At 49.4% G+C, this 26726-nt stretch overlaps 1 protein-coding gene across 1 annotated transcript in view; it reads right to left on the reverse strand.

Moving 5' to 3' along the window:
- Positions 1–4148: 4148 nt before the first annotated feature.
- Positions 4149–26726, reverse strand: part of LOC138528722 (uncharacterized) — a 330407-nt gene continuing 307829 nt past the window's right edge. Inside the window, exons 7-9 of the mRNA XM_069640582.1 lie at positions 10780–10851; positions 10392–10451; positions 4149–4660 (exon numbers count right to left, since the gene is read on the reverse strand). Coding sequence (XP_069496683.1) covers positions 4230–4660; positions 10392–10451; positions 10780–10851 — 563 coding nt within the window. The 3' untranslated portion in view covers positions 4149–4229. The remainder of the gene's footprint in view (positions 4661–10391; positions 10452–10779; positions 10852–26726) is intronic.

The following is a 26726-nucleotide window of genomic DNA, read 5'->3' on the forward strand; positions in this document are numbered from 1 at the left end:
CTGAACATCTCTAGAGCTTCCTCCTTCCGCTATAATTTTGCCATGTCTTCTGGTGTTTGTTTCTTGCCTGGTTCCTGTATCCCTGTCTAGACCCTCCAGGAACCCTCTCAACATCTCTGGAGCTTTCTCCTTCCGCTATACTTTTACCCTGTCTTCTGGTGTTTGTTTCTTCCTGTTTCCTGTATCTCTGTCTGGACCCTCCAAGAATGCTCGGAACATCTCTGGAGCTTCCTCCTTAGGCTATACTTTTGCCATGTCTTCTGGTGTTTGTTTCTTCCTGTTTCCTGTATCCCTGTCTGGACCCTCCAGGAACGCTCTGAACATCTCTAGAGCTTCCTCCTTCCGCTATAATTTTGCCATGTCTTCTGGTGTTTGTTTCTTGCCTGGTTCCTGTATCCCTGTCTAGACCCTCCAGGAACACTCTGAACATTTCTTGAGCTTCCTCCTTCCGCTATACTTTTGCCATATCTTCTGATGTTTGTTTCTTGCCTGGTTCCTGGATCTCAGGCTAGACCCTCCAGGAACCCTCTGAACATCTCTGGAGCTTCCTCTCTCCGCTATATTTTTTGCATGTCTTCTGGTGTTTGTTTCTTGCCTGCTTTCTGTATCTCAGGCTGGACGCTCCAGGAACCCTCTGAACATTTCTGCAGCTTCCTCCTTCCGCTATACTTTTGCCATATCTTCTGGTGTTTGTTTCTTGCCTGGTTCCTGTATCCCTGTCTGGACGCTCCAGGAACGCTCTGAACATCTCTGGAGCTTTTCCTCCTTCCGCTATACTTTTGACCTGTCTTCTGGTGTTTGTTTCCTGCCTGGTTCCTGTATCCCTGTCTGGACCCTCCAGGAACGCTCTGAACATCTCTGGAGCTTCCTCCTTCCGCTATACTTTTACCCTGTATTCTGGTGTTTGTTTCTTCCTGGTTCCTGTATCCCTGTCTAGACCCTCCAGGAACCCTCTGAACATTTCTGGAGCTTCCTCCTTCCGCTATACTTTTGCCATATCTTCTGGTGATTGTTTCTTGCCTGATTCCTGTATCTCTGTCTGGGCCCTCCAGGAACGCTCTGAACATCTCTGGAGCTTCTTCCTTCCGCTATACTTTTGCCCTGTCTTCTGGTGTTTGTTTCTTGCCTGGTTCCTGTATCCCTATCTAGACCCTCCAGGAACCCTCTGAACATCTCTGGAGCTTCCTCCTTAGGCTATACTTTTACCCTGTATTCTGGTGTTTGTTTCTTCCTGGTTCCTGTATCCCTGTCTAGACCCTCTAGGGAACACTCTGAACATCTCTGGAGCTTCCTCCTTCCGCTATACTTTTGCCCTGCCTTCTGGTGTTTGTTTCCTGCCTGGTTCCTGTATCCCTGTCTAGACCCTCCAGGAACCCTCTCAACATCTCTGGAGCTTTCTCCTTCCGCTATACTTTTACCCTGTCTTCTGGTGTTTGTTTCTTCCTGTTTCCTGTATCTCTGTCTGGACCCTCCAAGAATGCTCGGAACATCTCTGGAGCTTCCTCCTTAGGCTATACTTTTGCCATGTCTTCTGGTGTTTGTTTCTTCCTGTTTCCTGTATCCCTGTCTGGACCCTCCAGGAACGCTCTGAACATCTCTAGAGCTTCCTCCTTCCGCTATACTTTTGCCATATCTTCTGATGTTTGTTTCTTGCCTGGTTCCCGGATCTCAGGCTAGACCCTCCAGGAACCCTCTGAACATCTCTGGAGCTTCCTCTCTCCGCTATATTTTTTGCATGTCTTCTGGTGTTTGTTTCTTGCCTGCTTTCTGTATCTCAGGCTGGACGCTCCAGGAACCCTCTGAACATTTCTGCAGCTTCCTCCTTCTGCTATACTTTTGCCATATCTTCTGGTGTTTGTTTCTTGCCTGGTTCCTGGATCTCAGGCTAGACCCTCCAGGAACCCTCTGACCATCTCTGGAGCTTCCTCTCTCCGCTATATTTTTTGCATGTCTTCTGGTGTTTGTTTCTTGCCTGCTTTCTGTATCTCAGGCTGGACGCTCCAGGAACCCTCTGAACATTTCTGCAGCTTCCTCCTTCCGCTATACTTTTGCCATATCTTCTGGTGTTTGTTTCTTGCCTGGTTCCTGTATCCCTGTCTGGACGCTCCAGGAACGCTCTGAACATCTCTGGAGCTTTTCCTCCTTCCGCTATACTTTTGACCTGTCTTCTGGTGTTTGTTTCCTGCCTGGTTCCTGTATCCCTGTCTGGACCCTCCAGGAACGCTCTGAACATCTCTGGAGCTTCCTCCTTCCGCTATACTTTTACCCTGTATTCTGGTGTTTGTTTCTTCCTGGTTCCTGTATCCCTGTCTAGACCCTCCAGGAACCCTCTGAACATCTCTGGAGCTTCCTCCTTCTGCTATACTTTTGCCATATCTTCTGGTGTTTGTTTCTTACCTGGTTCCTGGATCTCAGGCTGGACCCTCCAGGAACCCTCTGAACATCTCTGGAGCTTTCTCCTTCTGCTATACTGTTACCCTTTCTTCTGGTGTTTGTTTCTTCCTGGTTCCTAAATCCCTGTCTGGACCATACAGGAACGCTCCGAACATTTCTGGAGTTTCCTCCTTAGGCTATACTTTTGCCATGTCTTCTGGTGTTTGTTTCCTGCCTGGTTCCCGTATCCCTGTATGGACCCTCCAGGAACCCTCTGAACATCTCTGGAGCTTCCTCCTTAGGCTATACTTTTAACCTGTCTTCTGGTGTTTGTTTCTTGCCTGGTTCCTGTATCCCTGTCTAGACCCTCCAGGAACATTCTGAACATCTCTGGAGCTTCCTCCTTCCGCTATACTTTTGCCATGTCTTCTGGTGTTTGTTTCTTGCCTGGTTCCTGTATCCCTATCTAGACCCTCCAGGAACGCTCTGAACATCTCTGGAGCTTCCTCCTTCTGCTATACTTTTACCCTGTATTCTGGTGTTGGTTTCTTCCTGGTTCCTGTATCCCTGTCTAAACCCTCCAGGAACGCTCTGAACATCTCTGGAGCTTTCTCCTTCTGCTATACTTTTACCCTGTCTTCTGGTGTTTGTTTCTTGCCTGGTTCCTGTATCTCTGTCTGGACCCTCCAAGAATGCTCGGAACATCTCTGGAGCTTCCTCCTTCCGCTATACTTTTGCCATGTCTTCTGGTGTTTGTTTCTTGCCTGGTTCCTGTATCCCTATCTAGACCCTCCAGGAACGCTCTGAACATCTCTGGAGCTTCCTCCTTCCGCTATACCTTTGCCCTGCCTTCTGGTGTTTGTTTCCTGCCTGGTTCCTGTATCCCAGTCTAGACCCTCCAGGAACCCTCTGAACATCTCTGGAGCTTCCTCCTTCTGCTATACTTTTGCCATATCTTCTGGTGTTTGTTTCTTACCTGGTTCCTGGATCTCAGGCTGGACCCTCCAGGAACCCTCTGAACATCTCTGGAGCTTTCTCCTTCTGCTATACTGTTACCCTTTCTTCTGGTGTTTGTTTCTTCCTGGTTCCTAAATCCCTGTCTGGACCATACAGGAACGCTCCGAACATTTCTGGAGTTTCCTCCTTAGGCTATACTTTTACCCTGTCTTCTGGTGTTTGTTTCCTGCCTGGTTCCCGTATCCCTGTATGGACCCTCCAGGAACCCTCTGAACATCTCTGGAGCTTCCTCCTTAGGCTATACTTTTGCCATGTCTGCTGGTGTTAGTTTCTTGCCTGCTTCCTGTATCTCAGGCTGTAACTAGTGACTTGCCTTTTCACTTCCCTGGTGACTTTGGATTACACCCTCTACCATCCACATTGGTCCGGCCTTGGATTAAGTTTCTGTTTTATCAATCTGGAATTTTCCCCATGGATTCTGGTGCTGCCCGACTGTTGCGCACCTCAATCTATATATTGCACTGGTAAACCCCTCATTTGCATTCCACTAGAGTTAAGCCTTAGCTTAGAAGCTGTCTTTTCTTACCTCCCTCACAGGTGGTGCTGCTTGGCAATGCCATCCTCTTGCAGGGACAGTCTACTTAGGACATGGCAATTGGCGCCACTGCCCCATGTACTAGAGTTTACTAGTCCCACCTCCATAGTACTGTAGAACTCACATAGTAAATATCAAAGACGGACTTGTAATTCCATAACAGAAGGGCTGTTCCCATGGCAGCATAAGAAAGGGACATCCCTTTAAAATATGCAGCAACAAATATACTTGGACACTTTTTTATTCTACGTCATGAAAGGTTACACATAAATATTTATAAAAGCAGGATTTTATAAAAAGAGACCTACAGATGGGCCTTAGGTTGTGCGGGCAAATGATCAGAGCCTGCGAGGGAGTTCTGGCACTGCTTGGGAAGTGAGGACATGGGCTGAGGGTCTGAGAGAGGTTGGTGGCTGGAGCTGGGGGAAGGATGGCACTGGCTGGAATTGGTGGTGTTAAGGGGAGCCACAGTGGATGTTGGTCCTGGAGTGAAGGCGGGGGGAAATGTTGGGGTCTGCACCCCTGGAACAGACTGTGTCTTTGCCACCAGACCCAGGTGGCCCAGTAGCCCCACCATCGCCATGTGTTGGTTGCTGTAGTCCAGGCGCTGCAGAACCTCCTGCAGGAAGTGGCCTGAGCTTTGGTGGTAAGTTGTCTGGACGGTGATGAGCTGCTGCAGGAGTTCGTTGGTGCGCTGCTGAGACTCCTCCAGTCTGCGCACTCTGGTGTTCAGCTCTGCCAGAGAAAGAAGAGCGCTGTTAGCTATTTACCTCTGTGCACATTGCCAAAGGATTCCACTGCCTGTTCAGGTGACATCTCCTGCAGGATACAGTCTGACCCCCGCAAAGATCTCTGGGTAAAAGCACAAGGTGTGTGATCCCTGTGCAGCTATTCATCCGTAATATGGACACTGCCATGGGACATTACGGAAAACATACGTCACTGGAGTGTCACACGTGTAGTCCTAGTGGTATTGCACTCTCATGTCTGGGACGCTACTGTTATATTAGAACTGTGTCAGTAAACCACTGCGCTGCTCCTTGTTGGCAGGTTTCAAATACTTCAAATGAATGTCAAAACAATACTGACCTCACTCCATGAGGCTATAATGCTGGTCATACTGTCTAGCAGGGTCACCTCCTTCCCTGAGGCTATAATGCGGGACATACCTTCTAGCAGGGTCACCTCACTCCCTGAGGCTATAATGCTGGACATACCTTCTAGCAGGGTCACCTCACTCCCAGAGGCTATAATGCTGGACATACCTTCTAGCAGGGTCACCTCACTCCCAGAGGCTATAATGCTGGACATACCTTCTAGCAGGGTCACCCCCTTCCCTGAGGCTATAATGCTGAACATACCTTCTAGCAGCGTCACCTTCTTCCCTGAGGCTATAATGCTGGACATACCTTCTAGCAGGGTCACCCCCTTCCCTGAGGCTATAATGCTGAACATACCTTCTAGCAGGGTTACCCCCTTCCCTGAGGCTATGATGCTGGACATACCTTCTAGCAGGGTCACCTCACTACCTTAGGCTATATTGCTGGACATAACTTCTAGCAGGGCCACCTGCCTCCCATTGGCTATAATGCTGGACATACCTTCTAGCAGGGTCACCCCCTTCTCTGAGGCTATGATGCTGGACATACCTTCTAGAAGGGTCACCTCACTCCCTGAGGCTATAATGCGGGACATACCTTCTAGCAGGGTCACCTCACTCCCTGAGGCTATAATGCTGGACATACCTTCTAGCAGGGCCACCTGCCTCCCCTAGGCTATAATGCTGGACATACCCTCTAACAGGGTCACCCCCTTCCCTGAGGCTATAATGCTGGACATACCTTCTAGCACGGTCACCTCCTTCCCTGAGGCTATAATGCTGGACATACCTTCTAGCACGGTCACCTCCTTCCCTGAGGCTATGATGCTGGACATACCTTCTAGCAGGGTCACCCCCTTCCCTGAGGCTATAATGCTGAACATACCTTCTAGCAGGGTTACCCCCTTCCCTGAGGCTATGATGCTGGACATACCTTCTAGCAGGGTCACCTCACTACCTTAGGCTATATTGCTGGACATAACTTCTAGCAGGGCCACCTGCCTCCCATTGGCTATAATGCTGGACATACCTTCTAGCAGGGTCACCCCCTTCTCTGAGGCTATGATGCTGGACATACCTTCTAGAAGGGTCACCTCACTCCCTGAGGCTATAATGCGGGACATACCTTCTAGCAGGGTCACCTCACTCCCTGAGGCTATAATGCTGGACATACCTTCTAGCAGGGCCACCTGCCTCCCCTAGGCTATAATGCTGGACATACCCTCTAACAGGGTCACCCCCTTCCCTGAGGCTATAATGCTGGACATACCTTCTAGCAGGGTCACCCCCTTCCCTGAGGCTATAATGCTGGACATACCTTCTAGCACGGTCACCTCCTTCCCTGAGGCTATGATGCTGGACATACCTTCTAGCAGGGTCACCCCCTTCCCTGAGGCTATGATGCTGGACATACCTTCTAGCAGGGTCACCTCCTTCCCTGAAGCTATGATGCTGGACATACCTTCTAGCAGGGTCACCTCACTCCCTGAGGCTATGATGTTGGACATACCTTCTAGCAGGGTCACCTCACTCCCTGAGGCTATGATGCTGGACATACCTTCTAGCAGGGTCACCTCCTTCCCTGAGGCTATGATGATGGACATACCTTCTAGCAGGGTCACCTCACTCCCTGAGGCTATGATGCTGAACATACCTTCTAGCAGGGTCACCTCACTCCCTGAGGCTATGATGCTGGACATACCTTCTAGCAGGGTCACCTCACTCCCTGAGGCTATGATGCTGGACATACCTTTTAGCAGGGTCACCTCCTTCCCTGAGGCTATGATGATGGACATACCTTCTAGCAGGGTCACCTCACTCCCTGAGGCTATGATGCTGAACATACCTTCTAGCAGGGTCACCTCACTCCCTGAGGCTATGATGCTGGACATACCTTCTAGCAGGGTCACCTCACTCCCTGAGGCTATGATGCTGGACATACCTTTTAGCAGGGTCACCTCACTCCCTGAGGCTATGATGCTGGACATACCTTCTAGCAGGGTCACCTCCTTCCCTGAGGCTATGATGCTGGACATACCTTCTAGCAGCGTCACCTCCTTCCCTGAGGCTATGATGCTGGACATACCTTCTAGCAGGGTCACCCCCTTCCCTGAGGCTATGATGCTGGACATACCTTCTAGCAGGGTCACCCCCTTCCCTGAGGCTATGATGCTGGACATACCTTCTAGCAGGGTCACCCCCTTCCCTGAGGCTATGATGCTGGACATACCTTCTAGCAGGGTCACCCCCTTCCCTGAGGCTATGATGCTGGACATACCTTCTAGCAGGGTCACCCCCTTCCCTGAGGCTATGATGCTGGACATACCTTCAAGCAGGGTCACCTCCTTCCCTGAGGCTATGATGCTGGACATACCTCCTAGCAGGGTCACCTCCTTCCCTGAGGCTATGATGCTGGACATACCGCCTAGCAGGGTCCCCTCCTTCCCTGAGGCTATGATGCTGGACATACCTTCTAGCAGCGTCACGTTCTTCCCTGAGGCTATGATGCTGGACATACCTTCTAGCAGCGTCACCTTCTTCCCTGAGGCTATGATGCTGGACATACCTTCTAGCAGGGTCACCTCCTTCCCTGAGGCTATGATGCTGGACATACCTTCTAGCAGGGTCCCCCCCTTCCCTGAGGCTATGATGCTGGACATACCTTCTAGCAGGGCCCCCTCCTTCCCTGAGGCTATGATGCTGGACATACCTTCTAGCAGGGCCCCCTCCTTCCCTGAGGCTATGATGCTGGACATACCTTCTAGCAGGGCCCCCTCCTTCCCTGAGGCTATGATGCTGGACATACCTTCTAGCAGGGTCACCTCCTTCCCTGAGGCTATGATGCTGGACATACCTTCTAGCAGGGTCACCTCCTTCCCTGAGGCTATGATGCTGCACATACCTTCTAGCAGCGTCACCTCCTTCCCTGAGGCTATGATGCTGGACATACCTTCTAGCAGCGTCACCTCCTTCCCTGAGGCTATGATGCTGGACATACCTTCTAGCAGGGTCACCTCCTTCTAGCAGGGTCACCTTCTTGGATATGATGATGGACATACCTTCTAGCAGGGTCATCTCACTCCCTGAGGCTATGATGCTGGACATACCTTCTAGCAGGGTCACCTCACTCCCTGAGGCTATGATGCTGGACATACCTTCTAGCAGGGTCACCTCACTCCCTGAGGCTATGATGCTGGACATACCTTCTAGCAGGGTCACCTCACTCCCTGAGGCTATGATGCTGGACATACCTTCTAGCAGGGTCACCTCACTCCCTGAGGCTATGATGCTGGACATACCTTCTAGCAGGGTCACCTCACTCCCTGAGGCTATGATGCTGGACATACCTTCTAGCAGGGTCACCTCCTTCCCTGAGGCTATGATGCTGGACATACCTTCTAGCAGCGTCACCTCCTTCCCTGAGGCTATGATGCTGGACATACCTTCTAGCAGGGTCATCCCCTTCCCTGAGGCTATGATGCTGGACATACCTTCTAGCAGGGTCACCCCCTTCCCTGAGGCTATGATGCTGGACATACCTTCTAGCAGGGTCACCCCCTTCCCTGAGGCTATGATGCTGGACATACCTTCTAGCAGGGTCACCCCCTTCCCTGAGGCTATGATGCTGGACATACCTTCTAGCAGGGTCACCCCCTTCCCTGAGGCTATGATGCTGGACATACCTCCTAGCAGGGACACCTCCTTCCCTGAGGCTATGATGCTGGACATACCGCCTAGCAGGGTCCCCTCCTTCCCTGAGGCTATGATGCTGGACATACCTTCTAGCAGGGTCACCTCCTTCCCTGAGGCTATGATGCTGGACATACCTTCTAGCAGCGTCACCTCCTTCCCTGAGGCTATGATGCTGGACATACCTTCTAGCAGCGTCACCTTCTTCCCTGAGGCTATGATGCTGCACATACCTTCCAGCAGCGTCACCTTCTTCCCTGAGGCTATGATGCTGGACATACCTTCTAGCAGCGTCACCTCCTTCCCTGAGGCTATGATGCTGGACATACCTTCTAGCAGGGTCACCTCCTTCCCTGAGGCTATGATGCTGGACACACCTTCTAGCAGGGTCCCCTCCTTCCCTGAGGCTATGATGCTGGACATACCTTCTAGCAGGGTCCCCTCCTTCCCTGAGGCTATGATGCTGGACATACCTTCTAGCAGGGTCCCCTCCTTCCCTGAGGCTATGATGCTGGACATACCTTCTAGCAGGGTCCCCTCCTTCCCTGAGGCTATGATGCTGGACATACCTTCTAGCAGGGTCACCTCCTTCCCTGAGGCTATGATGCTGGACATACCTTCTAGCAGGGTCACCTCCTTCCCTGAGGCTATGATGCTGGACATACCTTCTAGCAGGGTCACCTCCTTCCCCGAGGCTATGATGCTGGACATACCTTCTAGCAGGGTCACCTTCTTCCCCGAGGCTATGATGCTGGACATACCTTCTAGCAGGGTCACCTCCTTCCCGAGGCTATGATGCTGGACATACCTTCTAGCAGGGTCACCTCCTTCCCCGAGGCTATAATGCTGGACATACCTTCTAGCAGGGTCACCTCCTTCCCCGAGGCTATAATGCTGAACATACCTTCTAGCAGGGTCACTTCCTTCCCCGAGGCTATAATGCTGGACATACCTTCTAGCAGGGTCACCTCCTTCCCCGAGGCTATAATGCTGGACATACCTTCCCCTTTCCTGAGGCTATGATGCTGGACATACCTTCTAGCAGGGTCACCTCCTTCCCTGAGGCTATGATGCTGGACATACCTTCTAGCAGGGTCCCCTCCTTCCCTGAGGCTATGATGCTGGACATACCTTCTAGCAGTTTCCCTCCTTCCCTGAGGCTATGATGCTGGACATACCTTCTAGCAGCGTCACCTTCTTCCCTGAGGCTATGATGCTGGACATACCTTCTAGCAGCGTCACCTCCTTCCTTGAGGCTATAATGCTGGACATACCTTCTAGCAGGGTCCCCTCCTTCCCTGAGGCTATAATGCTGGACATACCTTCTAGCAGGGTCACCTCCTATACCTTCTAGCAGGGCCACCTCCTTCCCTGAGGCTATAATGCTGGACATACCTTCTAGCAGGGTCACCCCCTTCCCTGAGGCTATAATGCTGGACATACCTTCTAGCAGGGCCACCTTCTTCCCTGAGGCTATGATTCTGGACATACCTTCTAGGAGGGTCACCTCCTTCCCTGAGGCTATAATGCTGGACATACCTTCTAGCAGGTCCTTCCCTGAGGCTATGATGGTGGACATACCTTCTAGCAGGGTCACCTCCTTCCCTGAGGCTATAATGCTGGACATACCTTCTAGCAGGGTCACCTCCTTCCCTGAGGCTATAATGCTGGACATACCTTCTAGCAGGGTCACCTCCTTCCCTGAGGCTTTCGCTTGACCAAGAGTTAAGGTTTCATCTGTGAACAGAAATATCAGGCTGGTTTTAGGATTCATTATTTATTATTAAGCCTATTTACAATTTCCAAGCATGAACTCCTTATGTTCACACTCATTCCAACTGATGGGTTGCGCTTCAACAGGCCCCGGGGATTGCATTCTGTTGGTATCACAAAGGCACACAAATTAGCCAAGATTAATCTGCAGACCACGTAAGGTCTGTGTTTAAAAGTCATGCCACGCCTTTGGCAGCCTGGATCCCCCAGCAGCGTTCATCGGCTGTCACACTGAGGGCTACTATGAAGAGCAGTGTAATGAAGGTGACAGGCGGATCAAGGCAGAACTTACCAGAGCTTTGTGGCAGTTCCACGTGGGATGCAGAGAGCCGTGTTGAGACTGTGCAAAATGGAGAGGCAACGCCTACAGGAGAGAAAAGGCAAGGCATGTTCAAACATATGGTAAGAAACACTTTAGAAGAACGTTTTTATTTTAAAACACTTTATAAAAATAAATAACATGAAACAAAGCGCACAAAAGAAGTAACTTCATGAAAATAGTGGGTGTCCTTAGGAGTTTACCGGTATCCCGCTGGTAATTCTGGTAGGATACCGGCAAAGGGATCCAACCGTTTCCATCGCCTGATATCCTGGTATTACTGGGCTATTCCAGGTGGCGGAAACGCCGGTAAATCCCCGTTCCATGGAGTCCCATAGGCTTCCAGGGAGGTAATAGCAGCATTTTCTTGCCGGTGGGAGCCTGATTTACTGGCAGCTGAGGGCTGGAGGTAAATCAGTGTCCTCACAGGGAAACTGTTTTGCCGGTCCGGTAACATTGCTGGTGCCTGAATTACCGGCAATTATACCTGCAATTTTTCAGGACCGGCAAAACTGTAATGACCCCTACAGACTGTGGAGAAGTTTGATTGCCCGGAGCCAACAGGATTTCTGGTGAATCTATGTTTAGAGTCACAGGTAGGAAAGTCTATCGGCACAGTCCACATTGGACAGTGCTGGGTAGGGTTCCTACAGGTCAACTACAAAGTGCTGGGCATCATTGGACAAAAATCACAGCCATAGCAGAAACTCCAGCACATGCCCTACGTCCACTCTGATAACATCACAGGAAGAAACATCAAATGACCTTTGTTCCTAATGACAACAGAGGAAGTGATATTACAGTCATCGCTGATGCTGATAAAATCACAGGAAACAAATATACAATACAGTGTGTGAATGTTATACGTTTCTCAGGAGCGGTTAGTAGGCAAGCAGAGGAGTTGCTAGCCGAATTAGAAAGGTTGCAGTTACAGTGCCTGGTGACCCCAAAATTACATGGCAAGTTTAACATCAGTTCATTCTGGCTGTAAACAGGAAAGGGAGCTGCATCTCATCCGAGATCTGATAGTATGCCAAACACAAACTAAGCCACTGAGATCCACGCATCTCCTAAATTACTCTGGAATTTCGCTCTACTGTTTTCTGGATTTTCTGGTTTCGGGCCTTGTTTTTCTCCCAGTCAGGTTTAATCCAAAGCCTGACTGCGAGTATGGTTCTGTGTTTATATGTGCTCTGCCTTAAGAGTTCTTATGACTTCTAATGTACGGATACCCCAAAGGTACCCCATAATCTCCCAGTCAGAGCATGCACTCCTTCCATGTCATGTGGTGGGTTGAAATCCTGTTTCAAATGGTTTGACTGGGTGTAATCAATTTTACCAGCTGGGTTCTTATTGACCTCTGTGACGAATCTGTGAATGTTGGCCCCTATTCACTAGGGGGAGCTCCTTTGCATGAGAACTCAGTCACTTTTAAAAGTACTGGGACGAGGAAGAAGACTTGCATTACTTACCGTAATAGCATTTCTGATGATTGTATCTGCTTAGACTCACATGCTGCGCATATATTCCGACATCCAGTGGTAAGCGCAGAGTATTGCATCTTGTCTTTCGAGAATCGAAAGGGGACGTCGACATTGTTGTGCCTGTAACACTATCCTTAACGTGACATGTAGTGTATCCAAAAACCCTGACGCGTCGAGGTCCCTCCGATTGTATTTTTTCTGCCATGAGGAAGCCTTATGACTAGCGTGAGTGAGTACAGAAAAGACAGAAAAGTAGTAAGATGTCTATTTCCTTCCATCCGAGCGGGGAGGAAGGATGGGCACATGTGAATCTAAGCAGATACAACCAGAAATGCTTATACGGTAAGTAATGCATGTCTTCTGATGCTTGTTAACCTGCTTAGAATATCACATGCTGTGCATAGACTAGCGAGCAGTACCCGGAGCTGGAGGTGGGTTGTGAGAAGGAACAGTAGTGAAAAGAGGTCTTAGTACTGCTTGTCCCACCTGAGAATCAGACCTAGAATGAGTGTCTAGGCAACAGTGTTTTGTGAAGGTGTGTATAGAACTCCAGGTGGCCGCTTTGCAAATGGCCTCTAGAGGAACATTTGCAATGAATTCTATGGAAGCCCCTGTGCCTCGAGTAGAGTGTGCTCTAGGCTTGAAGGGCAGTTCTCTCTTAGCAAGAGTGTAACAGAGTGTGATGCATTTGACAATCCACCTAGAGATAGTGGATTTGGAGACAGGGTCTCCCCCTCTTTACCTGCTGCCACTGAAACGAAAAACTGATTTGTCTTCCTTAGTGGTCGAGTTCTTTCCATTTAGAACATGACTGCTCTGCGCACATCAAGTGTGTGCAGGCTTCTTTCTCCCAGGCTTGAGGGGTTCTGAAAGAACGTTGGTAGTTCTATGGACTGGTTCACATGGAACTTTGAAATGAATTTAGGCGCAAACCTATGGTGAGTGCGCAGAACCACTTTATCTCTGTGAACTGTTATAAAGGGGTCTAAAACTGAAAGCGCTTGTAGTTCACTTACTCTCCCAATGTAAGTAATAGCTATTAAAAAGGCAGTCTTGTAGGTGAGATCCTTGGGACTTGCTTTATGCATGGGCTCGAAAGAGGGCCCCATAGGTCTAGTCAACACCACATTTAGGTCCCATCCGGGAGCCGGGTTAGAAATAGGAGGGTGAATTCTCTTTACTCCTTCCATGAAACCCTTAATAACTGGTATCTTCCACCACAACACCTTTTGTTGTGACGTAGTGTAGGCTGAAAGAGCCGCCAAGTGAACTTTTAGAGAGTTAAAAACCAGGCCAGAGTCTAGTAAATGAGTCAGGTACAAAACGATATGGGTAGGAGAGCAGTCAATGGGGTTGATGCTCTTAGAATTGCACCAGGTGACAAAACGCTTCCACTTTGAAAGGGGCCCCTAGGGAACCCTGACGTCTATGGAAACAAGGCGGGTCACCACACACGATAGAGACGCCAGACATGAGGTTGTATTCCCAAATATAGGGTTTTATTGCAAAGCAAAAGTCTCAGTTGGCCAACTCGGTCTCACGCCCCGCGACGTGTGTCTCTAGACCTCGATGGACGCAAGAGAGCGAATTACGTACATCAGTTACATATATACAAAATTCATATCAAACAATCAGCTATGACATGTTTAACACCCCCCTTTTATTGGGTTTCTTTGAACTTGGTGTGATGATGGACATCTCCGACCACTATGACACCTTCAAACATCTATTCGAGTAACAATTTGCAATTTGTGAGTGCGAAGGCATCTTTCGGTTATTGAATAGAACACAGCGCTTCTGTTCTTGGAAGCAAACTACATACGGGGGGGGGAGTTGCATTCCGGACCTTGCTATCTATCAGGTGGTATTCGCGTCCTGGGAGCCGACATGTTCTAGCGGGGTCAGCAAAGGGGGGCCGTTAGAAAAGCATAATTCAAGCCTTTAGCAGTATTATTCTAACATATTCTACCATATAACGAGACTGGCTGGCAGCTGTGCAATGAAGCAGAGCTATAGGGCATAATTCGGGAGGGAGCCGGGCATTCTTCCTGGCGCTGGCTACGTTTGTGTTTCAGCAAACTCTTGTTATCCTCACGGTCCTGTGGCCTTGTCCTTTTCACATACAGACAACAATGTTCCACAGTCGAGCAGTGTAAGCGGAAAATATACTGCGAAGCAATAGGAACAGAAAGCAATGAGCAATGGTTAGAAAACAAAATGGCGATTCTTGTTACATCAAAATGGCAGCTCATTGGCAAACTCGAATACCTATATTCTGTCATATCGTGCATGAGACGGTTGGCCCACGGCCACCAAAGTGCGTTTGCGGTCTCAAAGTAGAGGTATCCGTATTTCTAGACTGACAAACCCTCCTTTGGCCGTATGCCAAACGTCTCATCTATTTATTGAAACCTCCTCTAGTGATGATGAATCTGAAGTACTTATGTCTGAGTCTCGCATGCTATCGTGGACATCATTGTCTTCATCAATATCTATTGCCATCAACTCTTTTACTGCTCTCATCTCATTTGGGTCTGGGCTAGTTCGATCATGAGGTTGTTTTTTCTTTGTTATCATTTGCATGCATCCTTCCGTACATCCCTCAGTTACCTCAGCGCAAACTATGGGTAAACAATGTATACAACAACAGCACGTTAGGAATATTCCAAACACCATTACTAATATTGAGATCAACTTCCATCCCCAAGATCGTAGTATTTCCCAAAACCAAGATCCTATTCCCCAGCTCCCTTCTCCAATGGGGAGTTCAGAACTTAGAATGTGCATTTTCTTTATTGCTTCAAAGATCGCGGGGGAATAGTCATCGACATAAACGCAACATGCTGATCCCACTATTTTGCAAATTCCCCCACGATCAACCAGGATCACATCGAGAGCCATTCTATTTTGCAGTGTCATTAACCTGATTCCGCTTTCTTCCAACGTCATGTTAAATAATATATCTGTTGATGTGTTTATTGTATACTTTAGTATTCTGGACAGTTGCCTTATATTATAGGAGTTCACTATCTGCCCTAAGAATGGAATGAATGATTTTGCTACATCAGTTGCTATTAAAACACCTTTGTCAGTCCTCTTGACTCTACTTCTGGATAATCTGGCCATGGCTGCTGTTTCTAAGAGGAATACTCCTGGGAACAGTAGCCCTAGGTAACATGAACCACCCCAGTTTCTGGGCAACCAAGGGTATGCTTTCTCTCCACATATAAAATAAACTGGATCACCTACGTATACTGGTTCTATTTCCCATTTTAATACCACTGTATTCATGCAACCAGTATATGTTCCGACGGAAAAAGAGCCTTTCTTTTTTAGACAAAAAGGGACAGTTCTTGGGCTATAATTCACCGTGTAAAATGGGGGAATTGCATCTTTGTCCCCTTCTGTTCTTACACGAAACGTCATTACAGATGTTTTTTCTGGCGGGGACAATCTATCTCGCCTATTTTGTCGTGTTATCTTCTGTGTGCTTTTCCTCGTGGGCTCTGGGCCTATTACTTGTGCTTTATGGAAAATGGAACAACCCACAGGCTTCATTATTATCTCCTCAAACTCATTCATGTTGGTTCTGTCTAATTGACCCATATTACTCTTATTCCATTTCCCATAGAACATTGCACCTAAAGATGCACTGCATGCAGAACTTAATGGTAATGGCTGCACATACTACCCTATTCCTTTCCCCGCATGCTGCGGTAAATGGGCACATACCCAGCAGTTTGTTTTCTTTAGGATTGCATGTGTCATGTTCATTATCAGCAGTAAGGTGTTATTTCCAAAACCTTCCCTGTGTTTTTCTTCCATTGGGGGTAGGGTATAAGTGATCACCTGAACCGGGCTTTCAGTAGTGGATATATTACTTATTGGTAAAAACATTTCTAATGGGTGTATTGTTTCTACCCACCATAATATTAGGGCTGTCGATATTGGTGCTACCACGCTCATAAAGCACATTATTATCGTTTGTGCCTGTTAGGCAGAAACCTGTGCAGTTCCCTCTGGGACCACTGCAAAATATTTAGGACTACAGGTGTTTGGCAGTAAACCCACTTGGTAGCAGTCTGTACCACACAGATTCACTTGGTAGCTGTGGCTGAGCAGTCAGACTTCCCTCAAGAAGAGTTAGGCAGTATACAGAGTATTCACAATAGGTCAAAAGAACACAGTAGAACAAGTAAACACTGACCAGGGCTTGGTGTAAAAGAGATATAATTATTTATTTAAAACCACATCTAGAAAAACACACAGGCACTAATAGTAAGCAATTCAAAAACATGGTCACTAAAAGATATACACTCCCTTAAAAGAATATTAGACAGGTCTTAAGTAAAGCCCCACTTATTTTCAGACAGTGGTGAGCGCTTAACATAGATGGCACTCTAATAATTCGTTTTAAAAAGGGAGAGAAGAGCAGAGAATAAATTGAAACAGATCCCAACACTTTTTCACGAACACACAAGAGAGAAAGGCAAAGTAGCACCGTGAATTCAGAGTCAATATGCTGAATCTGCTTTAAGAGGATCAAAACGAAATGTGTCCAAGGTCACAGGGTTGCAGTGCACAAAAGTCTTGTAACGGTTCAAAAAGGAGTTGGACCAAGGAAAGGGACCAGTTAGAGGGTCAAGGCGGCCAGCCCAGTCCAGAAGGTTAAGGAGTTATTATTACCTTGTTGCAATCTTTAGAAAGGGAGGCCTGGCGGACACAGTACCTTAAAGTGGTGAGAACGCTCCAGCGGGGGCATTTGTTCCTGGCAGCAGATGCAAGTCGGTGCTTCGTCCAGGGGAAGAGAGGATCTCGTCGTGGAGGAAGACAGGAGTCCGTTGCACTGCCAGGGAAGAAACCAGCCGCGGAGTTTCTCAGGTACAAGGAGCGGTCCGGTGCTTCGCGGTTCAGTGGTGAGTGGCTATCCAGCTGCCGGCGTGCTTGGCACGGGCAGTTCGACCACAAACCGGGCTGGGTGCGAAGAAAGAAAGGTAAACTGGTTGTGCCCACCAGTCAGGGGAAGAAGCCTCTCCAGCCGGGAGATCTTCTTGGTCGTCGGGAAGTGGTGAGTCGGTTCTGCAGGGCTCCACCAGTGGTGTCGTCGTGGTAGGTCGGCTCAGCTTCTCCCTCGTCGGATTCTTAGGTCCTGTGGCGACTTCTGAAGTTCCAGTCCCCAAAGCCCTGCTATTATGCAGAAAACCCCCATTCACTCAGCCTAGCTGTCACTCAAACATGCTAAGTGGTGAGCCGGCCGGCTCACCACTTGGGCCAATCACACAAGAGTGCGACCTGAGTTACCAAGGTAACTCGATCCAGGATGCCTAAACCCCCTCCCAGACCCCCTGTGGTACCTAGACAGAGTGGCACCACTTTTGGAGGCTTCTGTGGAAAAGCCCGCCAAAAAGTGGAACAAAGGAGCTCGACTTTGGTTGGAGTCACAGAAGAGAACACAAACGCCATTTTAGAATCGAGTCTTGGCAAAAAATACCAACCGGAGAATTAATATTAATTAAATAAACCGGCGGTATGTTCGAGGCTATGAGAATTAAATAATTAAAGTTGGTTGCCTCGAACAATGGGAAAATCCCATAGGAAAATATTTGCGGTCGAATATAAAAAGTAGTTTCCACTGCCACCAGCCAAAACTCGATCAGGGGGGACGGAGACGTGGCCCCTCAACTAACAGACCCCGGGGCAACCGAATTGCCCCGACCAGTACGTCCACAATATGATGGTTTGTACTGGTTTCTGTTAATAATTTGGGACTAGTAAAGCCAATGGTGACTTTACATGCCCTGGGAGACAGTAGTCAGTCCCAGGGTATGGAGTCTATGGTGGGGTGTCACTATGACACCCCGGTGTTACTGCACGGAGGGTGCTGTGTAACACACATAGGAAAAACACACGAGACCCTATGGAGTAAAGGACCCCATAGCCCATAAAACACTTTGCCAATCAAAGGAATACCATTAATCATGTCCAAGAGTGGGAGAAAAAAGAGTCTCACTCTTGGCAGGAGGAAAAAAAAAAAACTCCAGAAATCCAGCAAAGCTGCTGGGGGACTCACTAGGTTAGGAAATTCAGCCTAAAGAGAGAAGTGCCAGCATACAATTTGTTTTACCATGCGTTTTTCTTAAACTTATTGGCCCTCATTACGACCCTGGCGGAATACGAAAAACGATGGCGGAAATGTAATACCGCCATCGAATACCGCCCGTTGCGATCATGACCCGTCACCGTAAAGTACAATGCCATTAGCGACACCGTAGCGAACGCCAACGCTAACTGCACCAAGTACGCGCACGGGCACCCTGCAAAACCGCAATATCCGCCATGGCGCAACGGTACGCGAATGCTGACCCCAGCGGACATTCACCTAACGCCATCAAGCATGGCGGAAAGTACCATTCCGCCATGGCGAGAACTACGGCATCGCGAACCAACCGTAATGGCCCTACTGAGTGCCTGTACTCCACTCCCTGGCCACATTGCACAACTCCTCGTAGGCGCAATGCAGTCACACCATGCAACCAGCGAAATGTACAAGTCACCCATGCATGCCAACGAACAAATGCATGCAGGGGCCCCAAATGCCCTGTGAGTGGCCATCCACAATTGGCAACACACCATTGCCGTACTGATGCAGCACAGGCATCTGAAGGTGCAAGTACACCAAAACGAACAGAAAATTCCATGACACAAAACAACTACAGTCCCCCATCGCTTGCCACCAGTGCAAATCAACATCCAAAGCAGTAACCTGAGGGAGACTGCACCAGCCCTGTACACATGCCAGTAGTCAAACCAACCATCAGCATAAGGACGTACCACACAACTGTACCCAGAAGCCGGAACCCAATGCAGAACACCTCACAATACATCGCGCCACAAATCGGAATATGCCACATTACTAGCAAAGAATAACGCTACACGGTAAATATCTGAATATAAATTTAATGCACATCAAAATCACCAAGCCCATACAGCCATTAGAACATAAAATCACAAATGATCAGCATTACTGTGGGCTGCATCCGCAATAAATGACCAGCTTCCCCATGTGTGACGCCCTGTACCTTCATGGCACACAGGGGCTACATCCACGTCCAAAAAGGCAACATGGAAGCGCCTAGGACCACAGGCCCGTCCCATGAAGTAGGCACTAGTCCAGCTGGAAGCTAGGTATGCTGCACCTAGCCACTAGTACTGCGTAAGGGCATGTGGGCCATTGGCGATCGTCCCATAAGATCTTAATGGTGCTCCACTGATTAACTCGAAGCTGCAGGTGTCGACTGTAGAAGCCATCTGCAGGAGTGGCGTACAGATGGCAGCGGCAGAAGGGGAGGAGATACCTGTCACCCAAATGAAAAAAATGATAGTATGGGCATCCGAACTCCATATGCATTACTCACTTCATTCAACACACCAAACCTACAACCATATGCATGCCAGCCCACTCTTAAGGACCAATTGCACCCAAAAATCACTAGCGAATCATTACGACACAAATCGAGGTGAATACACTATTTCAAACGAGTGTCTGTGTGCATGCGCCTGTCAGAACAGGATCCATCAGATGGGATCATCAACGTGCATAGACACAAGTGATTGAAGGCGCGTCGAGACAGGGAGGGTTCAACAAGGGCAGACAGACGATGGTCCCACTATGGCAGCCTTGCATCACATAGCGCAGGGGAATGGGATACATTCCAAATAGCCATGTACATGGCAGACTCCCAATTAAATCATCTTTCCATGCATCCATTCATCATTCCCTCATCCCGTAATGAAAACGCCTGAATATTCACTCACATAACATTCGAAATTTCCATAGAGTCTGTGCGTAATGCAGCCTTCAAAATCCACTGTGCTCCTGCCCGGATTCCTTGTGTAGTGAAGTCACATGTATTTGGGAACGTCCTGCCTTATCGTCCACTACGCTATAGCGCATCCCATTCAAATCATATCAATCATTGCATTCCCGTCATGGGCCCTGTCCCAAGGACATTCAACAATAGAACGTTACATTTCCAGTCAGACCTGTGGGCGTCGCCACGCCGCTAGTTGAAAACCGAAAGCGCTGTCCTTCGAATTCCTCATTTGCAACATCACGTTGAAAAGGCATCTGTGAACGCTTGTATTCACAAATACATGTATGCAGTGCGGCTGTGTGTGAAAATGGTAACTGGCCTCAATCACTGATGGGACTCCCCGCCGTCGGAGGACGTCGGTACAGTGCTGCATGAGGGTCCACCGTTGATCGAGCACTACATTCCACTGACCCTTCACAAGTCTGCTCGCGAATGCAAATATAGTATGTGCAACAATGGGACCATAGCAGAATTAACATATAAACCAATATTCCACAGCCATCGGGATTAAGAACATGATTGCAAATGCAAGATGCCATGCGTCAAATTGCAGCGTCGTGTGCGGGACGTGCTCGCACGAAAGGCATTGCAGCTGACACAGGTGGAATGAATCACCACAGGTGAAGGCTATACAGCCTGAAAACACATAAATTGCATACCCAAACCCCTCCCACAACCACACCCACTCCAGAATGCTACCGGCAGGACTAGCGATGTTGGGCCTGGGGGACCTGATTGCACTGCAAGTACTCCAACTTCAAGAGGAAGACGAACGCCAACGACTGCAACAACCGGCCGCACAGAGGAGACGCAGGAGGAGGAGGAGGAGGGCAAGGCATGGCCAGCAAGCCCCACCAGCACAGCCACTACCACCACGCAGGCAGCCCGCAATCCCACGCCTCCGAGCTAATCCGTTCAACCTCACAGCTGAGCAGATCCACACCCTCTACCGTTTGGACCGGGACACCATAACCGCCATTGTCGACATGACACACGCTGACCTTGTCAGCATGATAGATAGCCCAACCGCCATCCCACCCCTACTGAAGGTGGTGTCTGTACTCCACTTCCTGGCCACAGGCACCTACCAGCACACAGTCGGACATTTGCATGGCATTTCACAGCCACTATTCTCACGGACACTATTCCAAGTGCTTGATGCCCTCCTGAAGCACTCAGACGACTACATCACTTTACCACGCTCGGAGCAGGAGCTAACAAACACAAAAGTGGGATTCCATGCACTTGGCGGCATACCGGGTTGCATTGGTGCCATCGACTGCACCCATGTGGAATTGGTTGTCCCACATGCCATGGAGGCCCAGTACCGCAACCGGAAACAATATCATTCTATCAATGTGCAAATGGTGTGTGACTCCAACAGGATCTTTACACATTGTTCTGCCCGATTTCCGGGATCAACACATGATTCTATGGTCTTGCGGAACTCTAGAATACCACGCTACATGGAGCGACACGCAGGGCGCCGATCCTGGCTACTCGGTGAGTCTCATTTAATGCATGAGTATGTGGGGTAGGTGATGCGTGAATGACCTGGCAGGAAGGGGGGGGGTGCGTACGTAGCAATGACATTCCACAAACATCCTTTCTTGTCCACATACAGGTGATTGCGGGTATCCACTGAAGAAATGGCTCCTTACACCAATCCGGAACCCACAGGACCAGCATGAGGAGGACTACAACCATGCCCACTCACGTACCCGTGTGGTCATAGAACAGGCATTCGGCCTACTGAAGGCTCGTTTCCGCTGCCTCAGCAGGTCTGGCGGGGCACTCCTGTACCGCCATGAGAGGGTGGCAAAGATGGTCATGGCATGTGTCATGCTACACAACATGTGCGTACGTAGGAATGTGGCCATGCCCCCCGACGCAGAACTGCTAGCACCTGAAGATGGTCATGATGAGGGTGGGGATGTGGCAGCACCTCAAGGGGTCCGCGAGGCACAGGAGGCCCGTGAATTACGGCAGAATCTCATAGATGCATGCTTCTAGCACTCACGCCTGGTGGCTGTTACATGGACACGGGACTTGTGGCACTGTGTGTGTCTGGGACATGCACAATATGGACTGTACGCCAGGATAGGCCTCGTACACAGAGATCAATGTCCACACATCTCATAGGATGAATATGAAGATTTGTATTGCAGATGTGAGAAGACATTACACACCCAATCGACCCGCCACCCAAAGAAGCCCAACACACCCCCTCCACCCTCCTACCTCCCCCCCGAACACCAGTGTCCAATGACGCTCATTGTCAGTGGGCAGACGCTATTGCAAGCCCCCTCTCCGGGTATCAGGGGCACCCCTGCCTGTGGAGCGCCGGGTCCTCCCAGATCTACGTTGGGGGCTGCCCTGGACGGAACTTGCAACGGATGATGTCTCTGCCTGCTCACGTCCATGCATGTCCCTAAGGGTTTGTGAGAGCTCAGTGAGCACACGGCGCACAGCGGCAAGTTCACCACATACGTCTTTGGACGTCGCATGCAGTTCACCCCTCAGGCTCTCAGTACTTCTCTCCATTTGTGCCCTTAGTGTCTCTGTACTTCGCTCGATTTCTGCCCTAAGTGTCTCAGTAGATGTTTCAATGGCTGCCTTAGAACCCCCACATTCATCAGCATGCTCCTTGAGGAGCGTGGCCATTTGCTGCTGTTGCACTATCATCTGCTCGAGGGACTGTTGCCTCTGCTGGGCCATGCCCATTTGCGGTGGTGTCACAGAGGGGCTGGACGCCTCATGTTGCCTTGCAACAGGCCTTGTTGGGGTTTGCCAGTCGTCGTCTTGTGGGTGCCCCTGCGTGGTGTCCTCATGGTGTACGGGATGAAACATACAGGGGGATTGGGACAGGTCATGGATGGATCCTACATCTACAGCACTGTTTTCTGTGTCGGAGCATGCTGGCATGAAAGCAGTTTCACCTATGGTGCTGCTGCCACCAGAAGCAGTGCCTTCTGTGGCATCCATTGGGGGGACCTGTGGTGCTGCTGTTGTGGACATGCTGGCTGCTGGGGTGCCTGTTGATGTCCCCTCCAGTGTGCTGCCACTCGATTTGTGCAGCTGCCGTGCCTTGATCCGTGCAGCTGAGGTGGAGGGTCTTTGGCCGTTGGTCTTGGCCCTCTTTGCAGGTGTGCTGGTAGGGGTGTCCTGAAGCTCGTCGTTGGAATCGGACCCTGTGGTGGAGTAAAGGAGGGCGAGCGTTATTCATGGGTCTGTGGTGATTGTAATGGCAATTGTATCACATGCATTGGGGTGGTACCTGGGGGTGATTTGGGTCAGGGCCTTGGAGGTGGTCTCATTTTTGTGTGCATTGGGGATGCAGTTATTTTGCAGTCTGCAGTTAGGGTGTGCATGCTGCACATGTAGGGTGTGTTTTTTGGTTTTTTGAATATTTAGTTGTTTGATCTGACTTTTAAGGGGCGCTGTCATGGCATTGTATGTGGTCGTTCTCCTGAACATGTGTTTCTATTGCACTATGGGGACACATGGTACTTCACATGGTTGGTAATTGGGGATTTGCCATAGTTTTATTTGGGCCACCTACCTGATTCTTCTGATGTCTGCACTCCTTTCTCCATCCCTCCGGCTCCCTCTATGCTCTCCATTCCGATGGTGGAGGCACAGATTTCTTCCCAGGGGGTCAACTTGATGGGTGATTCCGATCCTCCCCCGGTAGCTGTGGCAATGTTCCGGTTGGCAGAGAGTATGCTCCGGACGCGTATCCGTAGGTCGTCCCATCGCTTTCTGCATTGCTGTGGGTTGCGGGGTGCGGTCCCCACCGCACTTACCCGCTGTGCCACCAGCGCCCATATGGCCTTCTTGTTCGCAAGTGCCGTCCTGGTCATTTGCGTGGAGAAGACGACGGCAGCGTTCTCCTGGAGGGTCTCTGTGAGCACGGTGAGTTCCTCGTGGGAGAAGTGGACCTGCCGCTTGCGATCGCACGCTTTTTTAGCAACTTTTCCCATATTTATTTTTTTAACTGGGGTGGCTAACGGGTTGGGATGTGTCTCAGGGTCGGATTTTAATGGTTGTGTTGGGATTCTGGTTTTATAGGTGTACGGCGTGCTGTTTCCCGTTCCGGCCCCATGTTTTTACTTCCGTTTCCGTATATTTACGGTGACCGTATTTTGCGCTGACCGCTCATTACGGTGACCGGTAAGATGGGTGGCGGAATTGCACCTAGGGCGACGTACGACGGCGGTAAGGGGCGTTTTGGGGTCATTTCCGCCATCGCGGACTTTGCACTTCCGCCATGGCGTAATGCTCGTGCCCGATGGGTCAGAATTAGCCGCACTTTCCTCCATCGTGCAGTGGCGGAAACGCTATTTACGCTATGGCGGTCATGTCCGTTGATTTCCGCCAGGGTCGTAATGAGGGCCATAGTCTTTATAACTGACTCATTCTGAGCGGTGATGGTGCAGGAGGAGACTGGAACCGGTCCCGGCATGTTTGTCATCATCCTTCTTCTTTTTTATCACAGCTCGTTGTGGATATCTTTCTTTGTCGCGCTTGCTCTGATGTTAATAAGTTCAATGGAATTGTCACAGTTCAGTTTTGCCTGTCCTTTTTAGCCTGGATTCGATTATTTGTTTTTAGGCGAGATCACTTGTCCCTTCTTATACTGCTCAGAGGACCTTTGATCAGTTATCGCCTCAGTATCATGTGCACCCAGGTTGTCCGCTCTGGTTCCGGACACATGTACTGTTAATCAATTATCTCACTTGCCATAGTACCATGTGCGCCCAGCTTGTCCGCTCTGGTTCCGGACACATGTACTTTTTATGATCGCACCGAGGAGCCGCAAGTCTTGAATTGTCCGATTTGCACAATTCTCACCCTTATCTCCTCTACACCCCTGGTTCCTTCTCCGTCCATGAGCTGAACCAGAGGTTGTGCGGATCACTTTGCCTTCCGAGGCCGCAGGTTGTATCGCCTTGCTCCTGGTATCGTATGATCCGTGAACAGTGCCAGTGCACTTTCAGATTCAGGCTTGAAGTCAGCCTGTGGCGCTACTGCAGGTGCTGGTGTGCGCTGCACCAATGATGCAGATCCGTTTTTTGGCGTGCTGGCAAGTGCTGGTGGGCGCCAAAGGGGTACACGATTTGGTTTTGCTGGTATCTGCAAAGCAGATTTCACGTCGGTCAGCAGTGATGTCGATTCTGCTGGGCAACGTTGGGGCACTCTTTGCACTTTCCTCTTTTTGGCAATTGTCTCAGGCTTTGTTTCGAGTTTCACTTCTCGTTTTGGCAGATTAGGTGGCTGCTCACTGGCAACAGTTTCTTTCGTTTCTGGGACCGCTGTCTCTTTTCGGTCATCAGTGTCAGGCAAGACTTTCAGTGCAGTTGGAATCTTTTTGGCATGGGTGGCATGGATCAACGACTTCCTTCCATCCACCCGTATTGCCGTCTGTGTCGCCAAAAGTACTTGATGGGGCCCGCGCCACCTGGGTGCTAATGATGACTTTCTTTCAAAGTTTTTTTAGCAGCACCCAGTCTCCTGGCTCTAGCGCGTGCCCCGGACCGGTGTACCTTACTGGTAATGCCTCCTGCACCTGCTGATGAATCAAACACAATTTCTGCATTAAAAGGCCACAATAAGTACCAAGCACAGGATGTTCTATCCCACTAAGTCGTTTTGGCTGAGGTGCGCACCAAACATTTGCCGGCCTCCCCATTACGATTTCGTACGGGGAGAGCCCTGTTTTAGCCTGTACAGACGTATGCATGCATAATAGTGCTATTGGTAATGCATCCACCCAACTCAACTTGTTTCCCGCACAAATCTTGCTAATCTTTGATTTAAGAATCCCGTTGTGCCTCTCCACAAGACCGGCAGAACTCGGATGCCTTGAACTATGGAATCTCTTATCAATCTGGAGACCAGCACATATCTGTAACACCACTGCACCCACAAAATGTGGTCCATTATCGGACCATAGGACACGGGGCAAGCCAAATCTAGAAAAATACTCCTTCAACATTACTTTTGCCGTACTCATTGCTGTGCAATCTTTCAAAGGATATGCCTCCACCCACTTACTGAATGCACAGATTACCACCAAGACGTATTTTAAGTTTTGGCACCTCTCCATCTCTATAAAATCAAAATGAACTACCTCAAACGGCATGGAGGGCGGGCCAAAACTGCCTGTTGGAGTCACTGTTCCCTTTCCTACATTGTGTTGTAAACACGTGATACAGTTCTGCACCAACCTCTCTGCATTCTTTTTTATGTTTATATTCTGCCATACTGTAGAAAGGTGCTGTATCATTTTCTTGGCACAGATGTACGTAGGGCTGTGGGCCATTGTGACCATTGCAGTCACATACGAATTTGGCAACATCCAATTTCTAGTTCCCTTGTCCACCCAACAACCCTCCAAATCCAACTTATCAGATCCCTCTGCCCATCCCTATATTTCATCGGCTGTAGCCTCGGCCTGCATTTCTTTGACAGTCGCAACTCCATCTTCTATCATACAGGGTACTTCCTCTGTCTGAACCGTCATCATCTTGGTATTCAAATCAGTGGCAGTTTGTTTCGC

This window comes from Ambystoma mexicanum, chromosome 7q (genome assembly GCF_040938575.1).
Source record: "Ambystoma mexicanum isolate Mex_15411 chromosome 7q, UKY_AmexF1_1, whole genome shotgun sequence".
In the NCBI taxonomy this organism is placed as follows: Eukaryota; Metazoa; Chordata; class Amphibia; order Caudata; family Ambystomatidae; genus Ambystoma; species Ambystoma mexicanum.